Source organism: Antennarius striatus, chromosome 2 (assembly GCF_040054535.1).
Source record: "Antennarius striatus isolate MH-2024 chromosome 2, ASM4005453v1, whole genome shotgun sequence".
Taxonomy (NCBI): domain Eukaryota; kingdom Metazoa; phylum Chordata; class Actinopteri; order Lophiiformes; family Antennariidae; genus Antennarius; species Antennarius striatus.
The window spans coordinates 1,757,733-1,782,500 of NC_090777.1; the positions used below are offsets into that span (position 1 = coordinate 1,757,733).

Sequence of the window (24,768 nt, forward strand, 5' to 3'; positions counted from 1 at the left end):
GGTCGTTTCTGTGAAGTGATGGATGGCCTGTATGCAGATGACACCTCCCTTTACACGTGCAGGAGCACCAGTGACCGTCAAATGAATTGTGATGCGAGACAACCAAACAGTCTCAGCTCAGGACGACCCCCCCGGTGTCCCGTACGTCTGTGGTGAGTAACAGGCGAGGCAGCCCCCAGGATGGTCCTGTAATCTGATTACAACTGGGCCAGAATGAGGCCATGATGAGCAGACTCACGTCAATTTCAGCAGGGCGGCGCCAGAGAGCCGCAAAAGTTCAGCAGCAAAGCTGAGCTGCATCTGAAAGAGTTCCACCGCCTGCGCCTGTCTGATGCTAATGCTAATGCTAATGCTAATGCTCAGTCTGAGTTCCTGTCCCCCTCGTCTTCCTGTTCCTGTTCTCAAACAGTTTGAGAACAGTTTGAGAACAGTCAGGAGACATCAAGGATCAAACACGAGATCACAACTGTCAGTGGGTCAGTCACCACAGGTACCCCCCCACCGACACAGGTAGACCCTCCACTGACACAGGTAGACCCTCCACTGACACAGGTAGACCCTCCACTGACACAGGTAGACCCACTGACACAGGTAGACCCTCCATCGACACAGGTAGACCCACTGACACAGGTACCCCCCCACCGACACAGGTAGACCCTCCACTGACACAGGTACACCCTCCACTGACACAGGTAGACCCTCCACTGACACAGGTAGACCCACTGACACAGGTAGACCCTCCACTGACACAGGTAGACCCTCCACTGACACAGGTAGACCCACTGACACAGGTAGACCCACTGACACAGGTGTGGAGCTGCCTTGCGGTCCAGTCTGTTTCCTGGACTTCTCTGGTGGACTCAGGACTTCCATCAGAAGCTTTTCGGTGGTTTTTAAACTTCAGCTCGACCTCCTGAGGTCTGTCTCCTGGACCTGACCAGGATGCTAAACAACCAACACCATCGTCCACACATCAGGACGGGGTTCCTGTTTGCAGGTTGGGGTCCTCTCAAGTCAGCGGGTTAGCTTCAGGGTATGTGCGATGCTAACGGAGGGCGTGGTGTTTGGAGCCGTCGTCGCCACCCTGTGGAGTGTTTTTAGCCTGTAGGCCTCCAACATTCATTGGGTCGTGTTGGTGGAGCTACATGTAAGTGATGCTGAATGCTCTGTACATGGAGCAAATCACTGGTTGTAGCTAATCCCAATGGCTAACATGCTAAAGATCTGAGCTGGGGAGGGCAGCTAAAGACTCCCACAGTCTTTGAGTCTTAGGAGACTTTGTGATGATGGTCTGTTTAAAAACTTTCTAAATGCTTTGCAGGCAGACGACACCGCAATGGAAGCAGATGGGGGTTGAGGGTCTAGCTGGAGGGCATGTCAGGGGCAGTAATGAGGGGTGGTGGTGAGAGGAAAGCAATGCTCCATGACATCCCCCCAAGATTTAATCTGCTGCCCCACAGATTGAACCGCTGACCTTCTAGAAAGCTCAGTTTTCTTTTCGACTAACACAAGCTTCCAGGAATGGAACAAGTGGAAACACTTGGACCAAAAAATGAAGATTCAGATAAGATGAGAAAATTCAAGTTTTACTGCTTAGATTTAAAACACAGTGAGAAAAATGAAAATCAAAAGGCAGCAAAACTAAAATAAAAAAACCCCAAGCTAAGGAAAAGAGAGCAGCGACACGGCATGAACACGCCTGAACTCTCTGGAGACACGTGGAGTGAAGACGGGTCTGATGTAGAGAGGATGATGATGCTGGTCAGGTGTGTCTCGTCAGCCCCGCCTCGTCGACACCAACCCCAAACACCTGGTTAAGAGGATTAATCACAGCCACACCATTACCTGTATTATGTTTTGTCCTTTATATTCTAATCCATCATTAAATATTATCTCGTGATTTCGTCATAATTCCCTTCTTTTTCTCTACTTTTGCGAGCACTGTTGAACTATTCTCTGTTTCTACACCTGTTATCTGTAGCATTAACTCTCAGTGCTGTTGATTCTATCGATGCCAATCACATTGATCAGCATGCAGAATGTTTGATCAGTGTGAATCAATCATTTATTATGAAGCCTTTGGCGACAGAACTTCTGTGTCCTACTTTTCTTTCTCCTCTGGAGAGGAAAGTCGTTTGCAAGCGTCCGTCTGATTTATGTGGAGCGAGTCCTGAAGTCGACTGTGAGGCAGGACCAACGGCGCCATAAACCAACACCGAGGCTGCGTCCTCTCTGTCCGACCTCCGCGGCGCCCGGAGACCGCCTGAGCTCATATCCATGGAGTTAATTGGTCTGGTTGGTTCTGACGTGAGGGACAAATAAAATCAGGTGCTGTTAAACCCGATGACGCCGTGAGCTCAGCAGTGATGCTTTAGACCCACCGCAGAGGGCGGGGCGTCAGGGCGTGTTTGGCAGCTGCCTCCAGTTACGTTCTTCATTTTCCCATCATGGTGTTGAGACCATTCAGACGCAGAAACTGATCATGTCAGTGATGAACGCACACGCAGCTGCTAACAGAGGCAGTCTCTGGATATTCCTGTTGACCCCCCCCCCCCACATAAGCAGGACTCAACAGAATCAGCAGCGGCTCTGTTTGCCATCTCCCTGCCTCGTGAAGCGAGGTCCAATCAGTCATCGCTCTGCTGGCAGGCTGTTCACACTTGTCACTGTGATTTCTGGAAGCGATAAGAGCTCTGATTGAACATTTGTTTAGCTCGTGGAAACGGCGCTCCTCAACGGTTTGCAGTTGTTCGTTTTGTTCCTCCGGTCAGGCTCCACCGGCTTGAACAAATACATGAGCTGAACACAGGGGGTTGATAGGAAGATGGTCAGCAGCTGATCTCACGGCTGTGAAATGATGGAGTCATAAAGGAGAACCGCCTGACCGTCTGGCCTTTGCTTCAGATCTCCTTTCTGCATTTTTTATTAGCACCTGGACTCTTTGTTGGAGACTACTGAACGGCGTGTGGGCTCAGAACCGACGTGTTTCCAGCTGATGTGTGATGACTCGGTTACGTACAGGGCAGTGGAAACACTCCAGTTAACATTGATTCCATTTTGATTTTCATGATTTTGTCTGTACATATTGAATGGAATGCAGTTTTACTTGGTCTCAAATAAAGCGTGTGACTGTTGGTTCCATTTGCAGGATCAGGGGAACCTTTACATGAAATATATGGGGAATAATTTGTTCTGGCGTTCCAGAGAACGTTACAAGAACTACAGTTACCTCACAGAGCAGGTATGACCTGAGGAACAACCCATGAGACTGGTGGTCAGCTGATTGGTACCTGGATCAGACTGTCTGTGTGGAACAGGGGGGTTGTGAAGGTTGTTGGTCAGAACGTGAACATCTGCTGATCTACTTTCAGGTCAGGCTGGATGCGTCACATGAAACGAGATCCTCAATGAAAACCATTTGACTCCACTTCCTAGAGGTAGCTTCTCATGCTGAAGGAGTCAAACAAGGTGGGGGTCAACCTATAAAACCTGAAGGACCACTGCTTTTAAACTAAAATGAAAATGAACTCTAATGGACTGCTGACCAAACTTGAAGACACTCTTTCCTGTGGAGGAACTGGACAACTTCCTGTCAAGGCATCCAATGACCCCAAACCTCCTCGTGTTGCTTTGTCTTGTGTTGTCTTCTGGTATAGAGGGGGCGTTCTTTCTCAGTATCATCATCACCTTCATGAAACACTCATCATCAGCTTGCCGACCACTATCCCTGGTTATTCATTGTATTATATCTAATTTGTGGATAATGCCTTCCATCTTTTCCCCGTGTCTGCACATTTCAGAATTTTTAGGTCAATGACTTCCTGTCTAAGAAGGGACAGATCACACCTGACCCTCTCTATTCTCGGAGCTATCGCCATTTCCTTATTGAGACGGTTAAGTTGCGCTGGGTTTAGATGCTGGTTCTATTCGTATCTTTGGATATTAGTATTAGTACCTTTGGGTATTAATTTGCGTATACTTCAGTTTGAGTACCTTGGGTATTACCTTGGGTACTGAGAAACTACACAGACATAGTACCTCCGGGTGTTAGTATTTGTATTTTTGGGCATTAGTTTTAGTACCTTTTGGTATTAGTGTTAGGAACTTTGGGTTTTAGTACCTTTGGGTATTAGTATTAGTACCTTTGGGTATTAGTACCTTTGGGTATTAGTATTAGTACCTTTGGGTGTTAGTATTAGTACCTTTGGGTGTTAGTATTAGTACCTTTGGTTATTAGTACCTTTGGGTATTAGTATTAGGACCTTTGGGTACTAGTATTGGTACTTTTGGGTATTAGTACCTTTGGGTATTACTATTAGTCCCTTCGGGTATTAGTATTAGTACCTTTGGGTATAAGTATTAGGACCTTAGTATTGGTATCGGTACCTTTGGATGTTAGTATTAGTGCCTTCGGGTATTAGTATTAGTAACTATGGGTATTAGTATTAGTACCTTTGGGTACTAGTATTAGGACCTTTAAGTATTAGTATTGGTACCTTTGGGTATTGGTATTAGTACCTTTGGGTATTAGTACCTTTGGGTATTAGTATTAGGACTTTTGGGTATTAGTATTAGTACCTTTGGGTATTAGTACTAGTACCTTTGGGTATAATATTAGTAATTTTGGGCATTTGTACCTTTGGGTATTAGTACTGGTACCGTTGGGCGGTCACATGACTTGTGTTTCCTGTCCACAGGGACCGTGTGTGCAGCCTAAATGCCGAAGTGGAACTTGTTCAGGCATCAGACAACGCCCATGGTCGCTGCCAAGCCAACGGGGGCCAGTGCCTTGACTGTGACTCCCGCCCCCGTCGCCTTGGTCTCGGCGGAGAACGCCACCGAGCCGGTCAACAAGAACGATGCCTTTGACGAGATCAAGAACAAGTTCCTGAACGAAATCGACAAGATCCCATGTGAGCCACCGGACCAACCTGAAGGCGTTCCGACGCGACGATGCTGATGCTGATGAGACTGGAAGCCATGGCTTTCTATTAGATTCTCTTCTAGCCACAGGCGTTGGCAGCCTCGTAATGTCTTTATTCAGTATTGATCACTAGCTGCCCTTCCTAATGGAAGAGAAATCTAATTTTCACCCAATCTAATTGCTAACCTATCACCTCTCACTACATATATTTGGTCCAGGACATGACACGGAGTAGGCAGAATGATCGGTTCATCAAATGTCAAAGCGTTTCGTTCCCTCCCCTCCTGGATGCAGACGTCTGAAGCTGGTTTGTCTTCCAGTGCCGTCCTGGGCCATCATCGCCATCGCCGTGGTCGCTGCGCTGCTCATCCTGACATGCTGCTTCTGCATCGTCAAGAAGTGCTGCTGCAAGAAGAAGAAGAACAAGAAGGGCAAGAAGGGGAAGGGTGACATGGGCATGAAGAACCTGAAGGGGGGAGAGGTATGTCCGACCACAGGGGGGCGCATCACGGCCGAACCAATTCACACCTTCACTGTTCCACATGCGTTGTTGTATAGCAGCTCAGATATGTCTTTACATTGGAATAGAGAGAACATGTGATGCAGTGCAGAGACTCATCTCCTTATATAACAACAGTCCTCATTAAACACGTTTGATTAATCCTGCTATTTGAAACCGTAGATTACACCGCGCTGGTCTCATTCCGTTGTTGGAGGCTAACCCAGTCGGTGTGTGTTCTCTGCAGGTTTTAATTACACTTTACATCCACCGTGGTCGTTTCATTTTTCTCTTTTAATTTAACGTATTTGTCATGAATGTCGCTCTTTTCTCTCACCAGTGCTTTGGTATGCGAGCGGGAAAATGACAGGATTCTTACCTCTTCAGCCTAATCGCTGTTTTCCCCAGACATTAATTACAATTGTGATTAATTATGTAAAATAGCTGCCGGTGCCATCCTTCTATTTTTGGGCTTATAATTGCTATTTTCCCTCACATATGCTGGTGATTAATGCCCAGGAATCCTCTGTAAACTGAGTTACTTCCTGTCGTTTCCTCGTTGCTGACTGTTCTGTGATGACCCTCCATTGGTGTCTGTGAGTTCAACCTCTCTCTGTCTCTGCTCTCCTCCTTCCTGCTTTGTGTCTATGTGTGCTCCGTGTATCTTGACTGTGGTGGACTTCTCTGCCTACGGTAGGTCTGAAGCACGCGGCGCCCCTCTCTGGCCGCTCTGTGTAAGCGCAGACCAGGGCAGGGCATTGGGGCGGGGTTGGGGTGGGGGTGTGTGGGGACGGGGTGGATTGCAGTGATGATGATGATGGGTGCTATGGCTTCAGTAGTTCTTTGCAAGCTTCGGCGCTGCGGCTGCTTGAGGGATCGGGAGCGAATCGGCTGCTTGGCCAGAGCCACGCCCTGACTGCCGCACAGCTGCTCTGTCTTGAACATTAAGAGTTTGACCAACAGAACAGAGATGCGTTGAAGTGTCGATGGTTTGATGTGACTGAAACTCATCCTACGGTTGAGCCTCTGAATGACGAGTGCACTGAGCCAATCACTAGAGATCACTAACATGCATGTGCAAGGGCGGAGCCGGGCGTCAGTCAGACGATAGCTGAGTCCCACCGGCGGGAGCCTTGAGCGCGTTTCCACCGTACAGACCCCCCCTCGGCTGTGAGACCCAACTAAACAGCCGACTCCCTCCAAACGATTGGCCTCCAGAGATGGGGTCACCGGGACGTGACATTGGCCCGCCATGCCCCCCATGTGCAAACGCGCTCCAGGCCCGCTGCAGATGAAGCTGTCGGTGCCTCCTGGCAAACGCCGGCCGACGCCCTTGCAGTAGGAACCATTGAATGGCCACAACTTGACTTGAGAGTAACTTTCCTGGATGACCCATGCTGCTGATCCGCCCGGTGACACCGTCTCCCTGAAGCGCTCGGGTCGCACCGAGGAGGAATGGTGGGCCAGAATGTTTGCCCCCGCTGGGGTCAACTGCATAGGCCTGATGTCAGTCCAAAGGCCGAGGACGAGCCAATCAGATTTGAGTCCTGAACTCACCGTCCGAGTTGCCCACGGGCAGCATTCAGACCCACCAAGTCTTTACCTCTGGACACCCCCGAGAACATCTGGAAACTGTCAGTATAGCATGACCCCTCCATGGGGGTGCACATGTCACATGTCACATGTCACATCAGAACACCTGGCAGAAATTTATCAAGGGTTAAAAACCACCGAAACAGAGTTTTAGTCCGTCGTCACGACTCTGAGGTAACTCACGAAGGAGATCGATCCTGCATTGTGTGGCCTGGCATGCCTGAATGAACAGCATTTACAGTTCTAAAGTGTGTGTGTGTGTGTGTGTGTGTGTGTGTGTGTGTGTGTGTGTGTGTGTGTGTGTGTGTGTGTGTGTGTGTGTGTGTGTGTGTGTGTGAGTAAGAGACAGTAAACATGACTTTTTAAGCATGCAGGCAGGACTGCATGCAAGCAAATCTGTGTGTGTGTGTGTGTGTGTGTGTGTGTGTGTGTACGTGTGTGTGTACGTGTGTGTGTGTGTGTATTATCTGTGTGTTTGCCCTGTTCCTCTTCCAGCCATCAGGTGACATCCTCCAGTCTTCTGAAGACATCAGTGTTTTTTCAGACAGCCTCGTTCCCACCTTCAGACCTGCAGTCAGGTGGACGTTAATGTTCACACAGACGGTTCCTCTCACACACTGCTGTACAGGCAGGACCAACACAACGTGAATCATGTTGGTCATGAAGCCCCCCCGTCTCTAGAGCAGTTAGCTGTCAGAGTATTCTATTCTAGCGCGTAGGAGTCAAAAGAATTCAGTCCACATTGGGACACGTGGACTCTGTTGGAGTAGATCTCTGACATCACACTGGCGTGACCCAATCAGCGCTAACGGTGAGGAATCAGCTGGGATGTCAGAGCAGATCAGAAACAACCTGAGTGTCAAACAAACGCTGGAGGAATCACCCGCCTGCACCTCCACAAAGGTTCAGGCTTTTCAAGAGAAGTGTCAGGAGATCCAAATCACACCTGTACCTCAAATCACACCTGTACCTCAAATCACACCTGTCCCTCAAATCACACCTGTCCCTCTTCCCTTTCTGGGTCCCTGTTCTTCTGTGTTTCAAATACTGCAGCAGGGTGGACAAAACAACAGGAACCCTGTTCCTCAGAGCCTCCTGGTGCCACGGAGATGTTCCTGAGGAACGTCCTTGATGTGCTCCAGTCTGATCGTTACGCCTCCGTGTGGCGCCTCCGTGTGGCGCCTCCGTGTGGCGCCTCCGTGTGGCGCCTCCGTGTGGCGCCTCCGTGTGGCGCATCACGGGTCGTAGACCTTCTGATGTGACTCACATGGAGTGATGGGGGTACCCGTTCGCTACCCGTTGATCTCCACTTCGTTCCTGTGTCTGATAGACGAGGTTCATCCAGGTGTTCCTGTCCTTCTGTCCATCCTGCTCCCTGACCGGCTGATGCTGCTGTTCCTCTGGTTCTTCTCTCTGTGGTTCGATTGTTCGGACACGAGCGCACCTTAACGCTCATGAACTAAACAGAAAACAGCAAATGGTGTCACCCCAGAAATAGTGAAATCAAGTCAGGTTGCACCGTGGTCATGGATGGGCAGATTGCACTAGTAGCACCGGGGGGAGCGGGGGTAAGTGGCAGCAGGTAGGTGCTGTGACTCACCCAACGGCTGGATTCACGCCGCCTCAGAACCGCCTTCTTACCCCTCCTTCTGCCACCTGCCCCCACCTCCCCACCCCCTCCGTCTTCACAGAAACAACAGGACGATGACGATGAGGAAGACGACATTGAACCGGGGCTGACTGGAGACGAGAAGGAGGAGGAGGTGAAGGAGAAGGAGAAGCTGGGGAAGCTGCAGTACTCCATCGACTACGACTTCCAGGAGAACAAGGCGAGCAGACGAGACGTTCAGCATCTCCAGATGGAACGAAGGTCTTCTCCATCCTGTGTGACAGCAGTTGTGTTGATGGTCCTTCCTTCCTCCAACCCCCCAGCTGACCGTGGGAATCCTGCAAGCGGCTGACCTCCTGTCGATGGACAGCGGCGGCACCTCCGACCCCTACGTCAAGGTGTTCGTCCTCCCCGACAAGAAGAAGAAGTTCGACACCAAGGTCCACAAGAAAACGCTCAACCCCGTCTTTAACGAGACCTTCACCTTCAAGGTGAGCCCACACACCTGTCGGTCAGCACTCATGACTTATTAACGCCACAGGAGGGGGGGTCACGCGTTCCTTCTGTAATGGTGAGCAGCTGCTTTGATTCCATGTCCTTCTCCACACGTGTTGGTCCAGCAGCGATGTAAAGCGGTCTGGTTCTGATCCGACTCGCTCCGGGTCAGCGGTCCCTCAGAGGTCTCCTGAATCAAACACATGTTCTCTCTCCCAGATTCCATTCCAGGAGATGGGGGGGAAGACTCTCGTGATGTCGGTGTACGACTTTGATCGCTTCTCCAAGCACGATGTCATCGGCGAGATTAAAATACCCATGAACACCCTTGACCTGGCCAAGCCCATAGAGGAGTGGAGGGACCTGGACAGCGCCGACCAGGAGGAGGTGAGACGTGTGGAAGTTCTCCTGGAACGACTGACAGAAGGTATTTTAGTCTTGGTTCAGTCTCAAAAGTCCTCCTCGGCTATTTTTGTAATAAAACTGTGATGAAAGCAGATGGTCTCACCTGGATCTGGGCGTCGGTGAGCTTCAGAGCGAGTTTCATCTCATTGTTCATTCTGGTCGCTCGTCTGACGGGTCGTCAGTGTTCTGGTCCACCGCCCTCTGGCGCTGGCAGGGCTTTTATTTTCATTCTTTATTTATTTGGAGGAAAAGCCCTGAAGCTAAAGGCAGGTGCCCCCTGTTGGCGACCCGGCGGGTTCGGTGAAGCATTTAGGTACCCCCCCCTTCAGGACAAGGTAGAGACCAAAGAAAAGGACGAAAGAGACTGAATACTGAAGCCAAGTTTGTCTCCAGATGAATGACATTGGTGCTGTGTGACCATCAGGTGATTAGCTAGCAGCTAACAAGCTAACGGTAGCATTGAAGCGGGTGATGATGAGCCTCCTGCCCCAGGCAGCAGACGGGGCAGTTACTGCTAACTGGCCATTAGCAGCATGTGTTCAGTGAGACGCGAGCCAACAGGCGATGGGATGGATACCCCGACCGACCTTCAGACAGGCGTCACCGACACCATCCATCCGTGTGTGGACTCACCCGTGAAAACTAATGGATCCATGAATTCAGATGGATTAAAGGCTGATTTCTGATTCCTGATCGCCTGACAGGCGATCAGGAATCAATGCGGCAGCGGAATATGAAAAGTTGCTTTAAGGAGGCGTCTCAGGTAGTTTATTTATTTCTAAGTCAACACATTGGATCAGCAGTTTGTGCCAACAGCAGCAGAGTTCACATGATGTCTGCGGGCCGTAGCTCCAGCAGCGACAGCTCGTACCTTCCAGCAGCGACAGCTCGTACCTTCCAGCAGCGACAGCTCGTACCTTCCAGCAGCGCTGCAGGTCAGACAGGAGGTGACAGCTGCGACTCCTTTAACTTCTCCTCGTCTCTGTTCCTCAGCCGGAGAAGCTGGGTGACATCTGCATCTCTCTGCGTTACGTTCCAACCGCGGGGAAACTCACCATCTGCATTCTGGAAGCCAAGAACCTGAAGAAAATGGACGTGGGCGGCCTGTCAGGTACAGAATTATCTGATCGGTGTTCACAGTGAGGTCAGCCCTGGTCATCATGGTCTGGAGGCCTGCGGTGAGACCAACAAGCTGCTGACGCTGCAGTGCTCCGTCCCTCCTGGCCGCTACATTGGCGCCATCTGTTGGCCGCTGAGGGCACTGCAGGCACAGGTTTTCACTGCTGCCTTTATTGTATTTTCAGACCCCTACGTGAAAATCAATCTGCTGCAGAATGGAAAGAGGCTGAAGAAGAAGAAGACGACGGTGAAGAAGAACACTTTGAATCCGTACTACAACGAGTCGTTCAGCTTTGAGATTCCTCTGGAGCAGATGCAGGTGAGGCCCTCACAGAAATGTGGAATAACGTTATAATGTTAGCATCATGCTAAAGTAGCACGACAAAGCTCTTAACACATTATGTCTGTTCCAGATGAAAAGTCACCTTTCTGGCAGTAAAATGCAGCAATCAGGAATGTTAACATATATTATGAAGACATAGCATATATTGACATGTCTGATTGGTTAGTGAGGAAAAGTTTGATGTTTGTGGACGAGCCCCCCCCTTCTGGAGGCTGTTAGACGATCGATACCAAACTGCTGTCGACCTCCTGAATTCAATTCCCTCCAGCGGCTGAAGCCTCATGAATAGACAGAACACCTCCAGCAGCAGTTAGCTCATCCTGTCTTTAAGTCTTGCCTGTGCTCTCAGGTTGCTAGGCAACCAGCAAAAGACTCCAGTAAGTCACTGCTACTGGCCAATGAATAATCCATCACATAACCCTCTGAAAGCACTCTCTGCTGTTTCTGCACTCAAAAGACCAGATAACCAACCTGGATAGTCCCGACATGTCATCTGTGTGCCCCCCCAGAAACACTCAGGTGTGTGTGTGTGTGTGTGTGTGTGTGTGTGTGTGTGTGTGTGTGTGTGTGTGTGTGTGTGTGTGTGTGTGTGTGTGTGTGTGTGTGTGTGTGTGTGTGTGTGTGTGTGTGTGTGTGTGTGTGTGTGTGAAAGGATTTTGTCCCCGTTTCAATTTGAAGAAGCAACAAAACAAATCGAGTGTTTAATATTCATAAAAACAATAATAGTTTCTGGATTCTGCCTGAATGGTAGTGATTCCCAGTTCCCCCGCCCACACAGTGAGGCCTGCAGGCGCTAACGCCCGCCGCTAACACTGAGTAGAACTCCAGTGCTAGCAGGCGCTAACAATGAGTAGCGCTCCAGTGACAATGATACTGATTTTATTTCCCTACATCAGACCCCTATCGGGGTCTGAATGTACCGTTGTAATTAAAGGTGACCCCAACATAAATATAATCATCTATTACATCAGTAACACTCTGATCAAATGTAAATGCCTTAAACTTTTTAACTTCACCCCTAGAAAAAATAATTATCTTTGTTTTGGAATTATTGACTGAGATTCCAGTCAGTCAGTCAGTAGGGCTCTTATGATGGGGGGGGGGGGGGGCTGTGCGTTGAACCAATCAGATGAGTCACTTTTTTCCAATGCTGGCGGTCTTGTTCCAGCTGCTCTGCATCCTCCACAGCGACCCCCTGTGGTCGGAGGTCGCCCGCAATGACGTCAAGCCATCGGGGGCGGGGCTTGCCTCGAGGTCGTTTCCAGCTGCGGTCTTAGGGTCAAACTGGAGAATGGCTCTTGTTGGGTGATCAGGGGGAAGGCAGAGGACATGACCCGACCAGCGGGTACGACGTTGTGCCGCCTGGCAAGAAGCTGTGGGCTGGGATGTGGGGGCTCTAAGCACTTTGTTGGAAACCCGCTGGGGCCACCTGATGTTTTCGATGGTCCTGAGGGCCCTGCTATCAAAACCATCTGTACTGGCAGACAGGGTCTTATTCAAGGGCCAAGTTTCCGAGCCGTAGAGCAGGATGGAGAGGACGGCAGAGTTGTAAATTAGGACCTTCGTCTTGCGTGAGATGGTCTGGAGCCTCCAGAGTGGCTTCCAGAGAGACTGCAGAGCTGATGCTGCCAGAGCTCTTCTGCAGAGAATCTCTGGTTTAAGGTCCCCATTGTCCTTCACTGTGGACCCCAGATACACAAAGCTTTCGACAGGCTCCAGTGTCACCATCCAGCTGCAGGGGAGGTGGATCTGGTCCGTCACCAACATGCATGAATATGGTTTTGGTCCAGCTCACTTGAAGACCAAGCTTCTCTGCATCTCCTCTGTATGGGTCCAGGGCATCTCTCAGCTGGCTGTAGGATGAGCTGAGTAGGATGGTGTCGTCACCATACTCCAGGTCGGTCAGGTGGTAGTTTCCAAGGGACACCCCAGGGACTCGCTCACAGACCCTGGACATCAGATGGTCAATGATACAGTTAAAGGTCAGGAGCGGCCACACGGCCCTGGTGAACGCCACTGGAGATGGAGAACCAGTGGGACTCTGTACCGTTGATACGGACACAGCTCTCTGCGTCGCTGTAGAGCAGCTTGAGCAGTGAAACGATCTCAGGTGGTGCTCCAGGGGTCTGGAGGATGCTCCAGAGTGAGGCATGGCAGACGGTGTCAAAGGCAGCCTTCAGATCGATCAACCTGATGTATAGATGGAGATCTTTAGGAATTCATGGGTCTTCTCTATGAGCAGGCGAACGAGATGTGGTCTGTGGTGGAGGGGGGAAGGCACTAGGATATACAGACGTACTGCCCCCCCCCCCCCCTGTTCTCTCAGCTCAGCCAAACGACTCCAGAAGTTCCCTGATGACTTGTGATGATCCAGTGTTGACCTACATGACTAACAATGACAGACAGAGTGACCTGTGAGTCATTTGGTCTCACATTTGCACGTCCTACTTCTCAGTTTTTTATTTCTAAACACCATATAAAATGTGGAATAAATCTGGTTCCACTTCACGATTGTGTCTCACAGGTTGTTGATTCTTGAAGAATATCTTCAGTTTGTTATCTTTAAGTTTGAAGCCTGAAATGTGGCAAAATGTCAAAAAGGCTTGGTGGGCCAATACTTTCACAAGGCACTGTATGAATGAACAGCGTTCAAGGCTGCTGTAACTCATCTTCACCTTCTGTCGTTCACATACAGCAGCACATATAAACGTAAATTTCCACATTTTCATCACTCAGTAAATTTCTAATATCACCTGCCAATACATCCAGACCTTTATAAAAGCAACTCAAGAAATACTCAAAAACATTCAGATACACTGCAAATAGTCAGGAGATAAACTGTCTCTGTGGCGTGTACCCATTTCACATGGAAAAGAATTTGATAATTTACCATTAACTTTTATAAATGACTTAGCATTCCCATAACGATCATAAACAAGCATAATAATATTCCCATTAATGCCACAACTAATCAACTTTTTCCATCGTGAGACTCTATCATTCATATCAAAGGCTTTCTTATGGTCATCAAAGCGAGGTAGATATCAATAATGGAGCTAAGTACAAAAACATGATCAATGGTGGAATAACCACTTCTGAATCCTACCTGATTTGCAATAATTGTACCAGTACTTTAGAGACAGGTATTAAAAACTAAATTAATACAGGATGTGTGGAGTTTACCTATTATAGAATTGTGATTCCTTTATAATTATCAGGATTATCTAGAGGACCTTTACCAATGTAGCCGCAAGAGGACACAAGCCAGTGTCTTATTGTGACACAGGGGGTTGTGTCAGGAACGGCATCTGACTTAAAACTTTTGTCAAATCAATATGCAAATCAAACCTATGACTTCCTTACCGGATCGGTCAAGGCCCAGGTTAACAACGACCGCCATTGGTGCTGTTGACCTACAGGGCGCCGGTGGAAATTGGATTACTGTTGGTCGAAGAAGGAGAGGAGGAAAGTGTGTTTGTAGGAAGAGAGAGAAGAGGAACACCAAGAGTATAGGACTGAGAGTAGGGACGTTGAATGTTGGAACTATGACAGGAAAAGGTAGAGAGTTGGTTGACATGATGCAGAGGAGGAAGGTAGACATACTGTGTGTCCAGGAGACCAGGTGGAAAGGTAGCAAGGCTAGAAGTTTAGGAGCAGGGTTCAAGTTGTTCTATCATGGTGTAGATGGGAAGAGAAATGGAGGAGGAGTTATCTTGAAGGAGGAGTTTGTTAGGAATGTCCTGGAGGTAAAAAGAGTGTCGGATAGAGTGATGAGTCTGAAGCTAGAAATAGAAGGTGTGATGTTCAATGTTGTTAGTGGGTATGCTCCACAGGTAGGATGTGAGCTGGAGGAGAAGGAGAAATTCTGGCTGGACTTTGATGAAGTGATGCAGAGCATGTCTAGAAGTGAGAGAGTTGTCATTGGAGCAGACTTCAATGGACATGTTGGTGCAGGAAACAGAGGTGATGAGGAGGTGATGGGCAGGTTTGGTATCCAGGAGAGGAACGCAGAAGGACAGATGGTGGTTGACTTTGCAAAAAGGATGTAAATGGCTGTAGTGAATACTTTCTTCCAGAAGAGGCAGGAACATAGGGTGACCTATAAGAGTGGAGGTAGGAGCACACAGGTAGACTACATCTGGTGTAGACGGTGTAACCTGAAGGAGATCAGTGACTGCAAAGTAGTGGTAGGTGAGAGTGTAGCCAAACAGCATAGGATGGTGGTGTGTTGGATGACTCTGGTGGTGAGGAAGATCAAGAGGACAAAGGCAGAGCAGAAGACGAAATGGTGGAAGCTGAAAAAGGAAGAGTGTTGCATGACTTTTAGGAAGGAGTTAAGACAGGCTCTGGGTGGTCAGGAGGTGCTTCCAGATGACTGGACAACTACAGCTAATGTGATCAGGGAGACGGGTAGGAGAGTACTTGGTGTGTCATCTGGAAGGAAAGTAGATAAGGAGACTTGGTGGTGGAATGAGGAGGTACAGGAGTGTATACAGAGAAAGAGGTTAGCTAAGAAGAAGTGGGACACTGAGAGGACTGAGGAGAGTAGACAGGAGTACAGGGAGATGCAGCGTAAGGTGAAGGTAGAGGTAGCAAAGGCCAAACAAGAAGCTGATGATGACTTGTATGCTAGGTTGGACAGTAAGGAGGGAGAGACTGATCTATACAGGTTGGCAAGACAGAGAGACAGAGATGGGAAGGACGTGCAGCAGGTTAGGGTGATTAAGGATAGAGATGGAAGTCTATTGACAGGTGCCAGTAGTGTGATGGGAAGATGGAAAGAGTACTTTGAAGAGTTGATGAACGTGGAAAATGAGAGAGAACAAAGACTAGAAGAGGTGACTGTTGTGGACCAGGATGTAGCAAAGATTAGTCAGGATGAAGTGAGGAGGGCACTGAAGAGGATGAAGAGTGGAAAGGCAGTCGGTCCTGATGATATACCTGTAGAGGTTTGGAAGTGTCTAGGAGAGGTGGCAGTAGAGTTTCTGACTGGGTTGTTCAACAGGATCTTAGATAGGGAGAAGATGCCTGAGGAATGGAGGAGAAGTGTGCTGGTGCCCATTTTTAAGAACAAGGGAGATGTGCAGAGTTGTGGCAACTACAGAGGAATAAAGCTGATGAGCCATACAATGAAGTTATGGGAAAGAGTAGTGGAAGCTAGACTAAGGGCAGAAGTGAACATTTGTGAGCAGCAGTATGGTTTCATGCCAAAACAGAGTACTACAGATGCAGTATTTGCTCTGAGGATGTTGATAGAGAAGTACAGAGAAGGCCAGAGGGAGCTGCATTGTGTTTTTGTAGATCTGGAGAAAGCTGATGACAGGGTGTCCAGAGAGGAACTGTGGTATTGTATGAGGAAGTCTGGAGTGGCAGAGAAGTATGTTAGAGCGGTGCAGGACATGTATGAGGACTGTAAGACAGTGGTGAGGTGTGTGTAGGTGTGACAGAGGAGTTCAAGGTGGAGGTGGGACTGCATCAGGGATCAGCTCTGAGCCCCTTCTTGTTGTTATGGTGATGGACAGGCTGACAGACGAGGTCAAACAGGAATCTCCATGGACCATGATGTTTGCAGATGACATTGTGATCTGTAGTGAGAGCAGGGAACAGGTGGAGGAGAAGCTAGAGAGGTGGAGGTTTGTCCTGGAAATGAGAGGAATGAAGGTTAGCCGCAGTAAGACAGAGTACAGGTGTGTGAATGAGAGGGACCCAAGTGGAAGAGTGAGGTTACAGGGAGAAGAGATCAAGAAGGCGGAGGATTTGAAGTCCTTAGGGTCAACAGTCCAGAGCAATGGAGAGTGTGGAAAAGAGGTGAAGAAGCGTGTCCAGGCAGGATGGAACGGGTGGAGGAAAGTGTCAGGTGTGATGTGTGATAGAAGAGTTTCAGCTAAAATGAAAGGAAAGGTGTACAAAACTGTGGTGAGACCAGCGATGTTGTTTGGTCTAGAGACAGTGTCACTGAGGAAAAGACAGGAGACAGAGCTGGAGGTAGCAGAGATGAAGATGCTGAGGTTCTCTCTGGGAGTGACCAGGAAGGATAGGATCAGGAATGAGTACATCAGAGGGACAGCACATGTTAGAGGTTCTGGAGATAAAGTCAGAGAGGCCAGACTGAGATGGTTTGGACATGTCCAGAGGAGAGATAGTGAATATATTGGTAGAAGGATGCTGAGTTCTGAACTGCCAGGCAGGAGGCCTAGAGGAAGACCAAAGAGGAGGTTTATGGATGTAGTGAAAGAGGACATGAAGGTAGTTGGTGTGAGAGAAGAGGATGAGAAGACAGGGTTAGATGGAGGACACTGATTGGCTGTGGAGACCCTGAAGGGAAAAGCCCAAAGGAGAAGAAGAAGATCTAGAGGCCCTTTGCTGGTGCTAGCAGGCGCTAACACTGAGTAGCGCTCCGGTGCTAGCAGGCACGTTAATCACGTTTGATACCTTCCCTCCATTCTTTGCAGAAAATCCAAGCTGTGATCACAGTGCTGGATTACGACAAGATTGGCAAGAACGACGCCATCGGGAAGATCCTGGTGGGCAGCAAGGCCACAGGGGCGGGGCTGAAACACTGGTCCGACATGCTGGCCAACCCCCGCCGCCCCATCGCCCAGTGGCATCCGCTGCAGCCGGAGGAGGAGGTGGACGCTGCCGTCGCAGCCATTAATGCCAAGAAGTAAACTGCCCCCAGAACACGTCGCCCCCTCATCCTTACCTACCCATGCATTTCCCATCATCCCCAGGTCCCATATATCAGTGTATATTAAAAGAACACCCTAAACTGTACATCGTCCCCCCTCCACCACCCTTCCTCCACCATCGTTCAAAAGAAGGGAAATGTAGTTTAAAAAAGCGTCTGTTACGAATTCAAGTCTCTGAAACAAGACGAGTCCCAGACGAGTCCCAGACAAGTCCCAGACGAGTCACCAAATGGACAGAAACTCCGTTGGTTTGCTTTAGATCTATTTTTGTATTGGGGGGGTGGTTCCATCAATCTGAACTGAGTAGGCCATGGGGGGATCGACCCTATCTCGCCCCGTCCCTTTAGTGACACGGTTAGCTTAGCGTAGTGCTCAATAACGAAATGCTTTATACTGCCATAAAATAGAGAAGCAACACAAGCAGGTCCATTCCTCCGGTGTGCGGCGCACCACGTTCACACCTGCCAGCCGTCACCGGTTTAACGGTTCTGTTCTGAGTACATTCCTAGAGCCGGTAGCCAGTAGGGGTAAGCACACAGCAGTTACCCACTGATACACTGCCTTCGTCATTAGTTACCCCTCCACTCATCGTCTCAGGAAACCTGAGAGGAAACTCCAACCCCCTGCCTTTGTTTCTAAACGGGTTCTTATTGTTTAATATGACGTCATGACGAGGAAGAAACGCAGAATTTAAAGATTCTTTTTCTTTTGTGACGTCAGACTCACAGCTGGAGTTCCCATGACGCAGTACGTCAGGGAACAGGGGGTACTTTAGGGAACAGGGGGTACTTTAGGGAACAGGGGGTACATCAGAAAATAGAGGGTACATCAGGGAACAGGGGGTTCCCTGAACTACCACGTCAGGGAACAGGGGGTTCCCTGAACTACCACGTCAGGGAACAGGGGGTTCCCTGCTGTACCGCGTCAGGGAACAGGGGGTTCCCTGCTGTACCGCGTGAGGGAACAGGGGGTTCCCTGCTGTACCGCGTGAGGGACAGGGGGTTCCCTGCTGTACCGCGTGAGGGACAGGGGGTTCCCTGCTGTACCGCGTGAGGGAACAGGGGGTGATGGGTTTTCTGTTTAAGGCGTTTACGTTTCTTTTCTTTAAACTGTGCTAAAGGCTGTTTCTGTCCTCAAACGGCACAAAGTGAGGAAACGAAGTGGGAACAGACTGAACCAAGTCCCCGTAGATGTGATATTCAAGTATTGACCCCGCCCCCGCCGCCTCTGGTGGTGTGTGTCACTCGTTCACCATTAGTCACGGACCTGACACCAAGGAATCCCCACAACCGTCTGTCCGTCATAAAGGAGACAAGCCTTCAAAGAAACAAAATAAGCAATGTTCAACCTACCAGGGACGCCTTCCAGCTCCAGTGTTCTTCTCTCCATCCCCTCATTTCTGTGTCCAGTTGTGTTTGGTTTCATTTATCTTCAGCTTTTATTCCTCAAGCACTTTAAATCCAAACCGATGAAATTCCCTCAGAACCCACAGCTTTAATCATTTATGTTAGAGATAAGAGCGGAGGAGGGAGTGCGTCGCCTCATCACTGTTGTTCTTCGTTGTTTTCTGCTCAACGGTTTTGTGAATCCTCACAGTTTAAAGGTTTCTCTGTCAGTCGGAGGACGTGTTGTGGAGGAAGGCGCTGACCAAACTGTTGAAGTTATTGCACTACTGGATATTCTTGTGTGCTGGTTGTGTTCTATGTGTTCCTTCACTGGTGAAACGTTCAGACTGAACTTTTCCAGACAGGTCGTTTTTGTAGATGGAGATGGACTTCCTGTCTAATCTGACGTTGCTTCCTGTCTCCTCTGAGGAAAGAAATCGGTTCTCCATGTGTAAATTAATGTTCTTCCGAGGAACCGTGAAAAAATTGGTTCAAGTTTCTTACGGTATGCACTGCTGACGTGTCCCAGGTCTGGTTCCTCATCCGGTCAGTCCTGTCTGCTAGCAAAAACCACCAGTCAACTGTGCAAAACATGCTAAATCAGTTTCATTTAAAAGAGTCAAGTGGCAGTACTTTAATGAATGTTGTATCTTATATCTGTTTCTCCGTATTTATTCATGTTTTAAAACCGACGTACACCGAGGTCGCATTTCTTTATCTCCTAATCTCTTCATCTTCCTCTTCTGTTGACGAAGCAACACTAAAGAAACAGCAACATGGAAGCAACGGAGCAACTCGTCGGTGTGTCGTCCTGCCTCTAAACACGGCTCATCCCCGCTGATACTGCATGTTTCTACAAATACTGTACATAAGAGCATGTTTTAGAGACAAAGCAAAAATATCTTGTGTACGTTGATGGTGTCATTGTCATTTTAACACAAAGAAGGGAACAAAAGATGCACTGTATATTTTCTAAATGAAGCAAAATGTGTATTTATTTTCCTGGGGGGTCGCTGGAGCGAACGTCATGCAAACATAGAAATGTTCCGGTCGGATCCGCCCCGCGCCTCGACTTCTTAACGCCAGTGTGTCGTCAGTGTTGTGTGTGGATGACATGTAGCCGCATGCTAGCTAGCTAACTCCTTGTGATCCCGGTTTTCATTTGATGCGTTTGGTTCCAGCACTTATCTGAAGGTCGACCTTTGACCGCTTTCTGGATTGTTATTGTTGTGTGTTCTTTTTTTACATACAGTATATATCTTTAATTTATTTTATTTTGAAAAAAAGAAATTTGGGGGATGGAGGGGTCTCCAAGTCTGTACAGTATTTATATCAGATTTATGAAATAACCCATAATAAGAGGAAATGTGTGGCAGCACGTCTCTGTAGGAACACACCTGTTCAGGGGCCCCAGGGGCCCCCGGACTCAAACGACTTGGAATCCCTTCTTCTCTCCGTTGACTTGGAAGCTTTTAATTTCCACGTGGACTTAAATGACATGAAACCCTTCATGCTGTGTCTCTTTTAGCGTGTTGATCCTACGATGTGTGTGTTTAAGACAAAGGAATAAGATAAAACTAAAGCCATAAAACTCAAGCACTAACTTTAGAGCTCAGCTGAGCAGCTAGAGTTTATTTATCGAGTTAAAGTTATCCTCATTTTCTTTTCTGTTGTTCATCAAGAGGGCGGAGTCCACTTCCTGTGTGTGTGCTTTAGTAGAGTGTGTGTGTGTCCTTTTCTACTTTCAGAGCTGTTAAGTCCTTCTTACGTAGAGATAGCTGATTTTACGATATTGTGATTAGTAACGTATAATCCTTGTTTTGATAGTACCAATACTAGATATAATACCACCATGGGTTCTCAGTAATACTGCTAGAAGTACTTAAACGTGTAGAACGGAGTGTGTCCTCTTCTTGGGCTGAGTGCAATTTCCGAACCCAACTGGATCTTCGTGTTCCTCTCCTTCCAGCTCAGCAGCAGGATGTTCTAGTGGCCACTACCCATGATGCACTGCTGGTGAGCTGCGGCTCATGCTGATTGGTTGGTGCTTGTCGGTTCATTTAGCAACTAGCTTAGCGATAAAACAATATAGTCATGAACGTAACGCGGCGACACTCAGAATCCCTTTGGTTCACATTTAAAACTGTTTGGATTATATTGGATTATAAAGGGATTATTTGTTTGCTTTTGTTGTCTGTGCACTGAATACAAAGTGAAAGCTAGGAAGTGTTAGCTTAGTTTAGCATAAAGGTTTTAAACAAACATCGGCATCCCAGAAAGTTTCAAAATAGGACAGACATACAGATTATATATAGATTATATATAGATTATTTATGGATTATATATAGTTAGAGATGTAATGAGGGATGTTTGGAGGGGCTGATGGTAGATTTTATCTTCTTTTCGCTCAGACCTCTCGGCTCCAGCTCGTACCTTCTGGACAGATCGGTCCTCTAAACCTTAAACTGCCATCTATCTAATGCAATACTGACCACTGTCCAGCTGAAGCTGAGGCTGAAGCTGAAGCTGAAGCTGAAGCTGAAGCTGAAGCTGAAGCTGAAGCTGATGCTGATGCTGAAGCTGATGCTGATGCTGAAGCTGATGCTGAAGCTGATGCTGATGCTGATGCTGAAGCTGAAGCTGAAGCTGAAGCTGATGCTACTGACTGGGACCAAATGATGGAAGGAATCAGACACAAGAGGTCAGAGCATTGCTGAAATACTGCCGCATCAGATCAGAACAGACGCAGGTGGTGAATTCTCATTGGTTCATTTCCTTAGGCTTTGGGTCACATGACCACCTGGGTTCAACAGAGACGCTCCAGACGTGGTTCATTAACACGCAGTAGAATGACCTCCAGTGTACAGAGGAGGTCTGCATGTCCTCGTCTCGGTGTTCATCTCTCTGTTGCCACGACAACCTGACGTCTGTTTCAGGGGTTCTTCTTCCTCACATCCGCCGTGTCAGCGGTTTCTGAGCGTCGTCGACACGATTCAGCCGCGTCTTTATGTTGGGATTTAAAAAGGGAACCGATCCAAAGCTCAGTAGACGAGTCGCCCCCCCGTCAGTCCGTGTGGACGCCCCCCAGCGGGCTCAGAACCCGCTCTGATCCGGTCTGGTCCACTCTGCTTCTCCTGTGTCGGTGTGATCACGCCTGTCCTTCTGTTCTGGTGATGTGAGCTTTGTAGAGTCAGACGAGCCCCCGCCGGCTCGCCTTCGCTTCGGGTCGTCTGTCCTGCTTCTGTGTCCCATCGGCATCATGGGGGCAGCTGGCGTTCAGCCGGGAGGGAACCCTGTCCTGCTGGACCTCTGGAGCGCTCGGTCCTCCTTTAGTTCTTCTCCTCCTCCTGGAAGCGTGGAGGCGTCAGGTTCCTGTCGTGTTCTCGTCTCGTGTCGTGGTGTTCATGTCCGTACTCGTGGATCGCATGCTTTACCCTTGACTGGACTCAACCCCCCCACCCGATGTGGACTAACGCCGGGGATCCTTATAAGGTCATCAAGGGAACCAAATAACTTATGACAACTTTATCATATGTGTTACCAGTTCTGTAAAAAACCAATAGGAAATAAAGGCCTTTTAATGATCTCACCTGCCTCGTGTTCAATCGTCAGCTCAGTGAGGAGTCAGTGTGTGTGTGTGTGTGTGTGTGTGTGTGTGTGTGTGTGTGTGTGTGTGTGTGTGTGTGTGTGTGTGTGTGTGTGTGTGTGTGTGTGTGTGAGTGTTCACACATTCAGGAATATAAAGTACCTGATGGAGTGTTTCCTGAAGCCGTCTAATGCAGGGGGGTCAAACTCATCTCCACTGGGGGCCACATCAGCATCACGGCTGTCCTCAAAGGACCACATGTAACTAATAACTGTAACTAAATGTAACTACTCCTTAATGTAACTAATAAATGTAACTAAATGTAACTAAATGTAATATAACTAAATGTAACTACTCCTTAATGTAACTAATAAATGTAACTAAATGTAACTAAATGTAATATAACTAAATGTAACTACTCCTTAATGTAACTAATAAATGTAACTAAATGTAACTACTCCTTAATGTAACTAATAAATGTAACTAAATGTAACTAAATGTAATATAGCTAAATGTAACTACTCCTTAATGTAACTAATAAATGTAACTAAATGTAACTCAATGTAATGTAACTAAATGTAACTACTCCTTAATGTAACTAATAAATGTAACTAAATGTAACTAAATGTAATATAACTAAATGTAACTACTCCTTAATGTAACTAATAAATGTAACTAAATGTAACTAAATGTAATATAACTAAATGTAACTACTCCTTAATGTAACTAATAAATGTAACTAAATGTAACTAAATGTAATATAACTAAATGTAACTACTCCTTAATGTAACTAATAAATGTAACTAAATGTAACTAAATGTAATATAACTAAATGTAACTACTCCTTAATGTAACTAATAAATGTAACTAAATGTAACTCAGTGTAATGTAACTAAATGTAACTACTCCTTAATGTAACTAATAAATGTAACTAAATGTAACTCAGTGTAATGTAACTAAATGTAACTACTCCTTAATGTAACTAATAAATGTAACTAAATATAACTCAGTGTAATGTAACTAAATGTAACTACTCCTTAATGTAACTAATAAATGTAACTAAATGTAACTCAGTGTAATGTAACTAAATGTAACTACTCCTTAATGTAACTAATAAATGTAACTAAATGTAACTCAGTGTAATGTAACTAAATGTAACTACTCCTTAATGTAACTAATAAATGTAACTAAATGTAACTCAGTGTAATGTAACTAAATGTAACTACTCCTTAATGTAACTAATAAATGTAACTAAATGTAACTCAGTGTAATGTAACTAAATGTAACTACTCCTTAATGTAACTAATAAATGTAACTAAATGTAACTCAGTGTAATGTAACTAAATGTAACTACTCCTTAATGTAACTAATAAATGTAACTAAATGTAACTCAGTGTAATGTAACTAAATGTAACTACTCCTTAATGTAACTAATAAATGTAACTAAATGTAACTCAGTGTAATGTAACTAAATGTAACTACTCCTTAATGTAACTAATAAATGTAACTAAATGTAACTCAGTGTAATGTAACTAAATGTAACTACTCCTTAATGTAACTAATAAATGTAACTAAATGTAACTCAGTGTAATGTAACTAAATGTAACTACTCCTTAATGTTAAATAACTGAATTTCTGACTGATTCTAGTTCCAAACATTACAGTTAGACAGAAAAAACATGTTTGTTTGTTTCTCTGTTCTAACATAAATCCTTTTCATTTGTCAGGTTATTAAACCCACAGAACTCCATCAATCAAGGATCAAACTATCAATCAATAAAGAAAAATAACATCAGACACAAGTTAGGACGTTAACTTTGTTCACAACGTTTAGTCAGAGTTAAAATGGGCTGAACTACTGCATTGTGGGAAATGTAGTTTTTGGTCAAAGCACACTTTTGACCTATTTATTTTAGACACTCTGACATTTTCTGCTCTCGGGGGCCACATGAAATGATGTGGAGGGCCACATTTGGCCCCCAGGCCTTGAGTTTGACACACGTGTTCTAATGAGACACAGCCTGACGCCTTAGTGGGACAGGAACACCAGATGACCCCCCCCCCATCAGGTGAATGTTAAAGCGTCTCCTCCTGACCTTAAAGGCCCATGAAGAACGTCAC

At 47.1% G+C, this 24,768-nt stretch overlaps 1 protein-coding gene across 1 annotated transcript in view; it reads left to right on the forward strand.

Moving 5' to 3' along the window:
- The window catches only part of LOC137607190 (synaptotagmin-2-like), a 57,072-nt gene extending 34,443 nt beyond the window's left edge, over positions 1 to 22,629 (forward strand). The window contains exons 3-10 of the mRNA XM_068332764.1: positions 4,698 to 4,913; positions 5,245 to 5,405; positions 8,708 to 8,845; positions 8,949 to 9,116; positions 9,340 to 9,507; positions 10,519 to 10,636; positions 10,830 to 10,963; positions 17,440 to 22,629. Coding sequence (XP_068188865.1) covers positions 4,718 to 4,913; positions 5,245 to 5,405; positions 8,708 to 8,845; positions 8,949 to 9,116; positions 9,340 to 9,507; positions 10,519 to 10,636; positions 10,830 to 10,963; positions 17,440 to 17,655 — 1,299 coding nt within the window. The 5' untranslated portion in view covers positions 4,698 to 4,717 and the 3' untranslated portion in view covers positions 17,656 to 22,629. The remainder of the gene's footprint in view (positions 1 to 4,697; positions 4,914 to 5,244; positions 5,406 to 8,707; positions 8,846 to 8,948; positions 9,117 to 9,339; positions 9,508 to 10,518; positions 10,637 to 10,829; positions 10,964 to 17,439) is intronic.
- Positions 22,630 to 24,768: the final 2,139 nt, after the last annotated feature.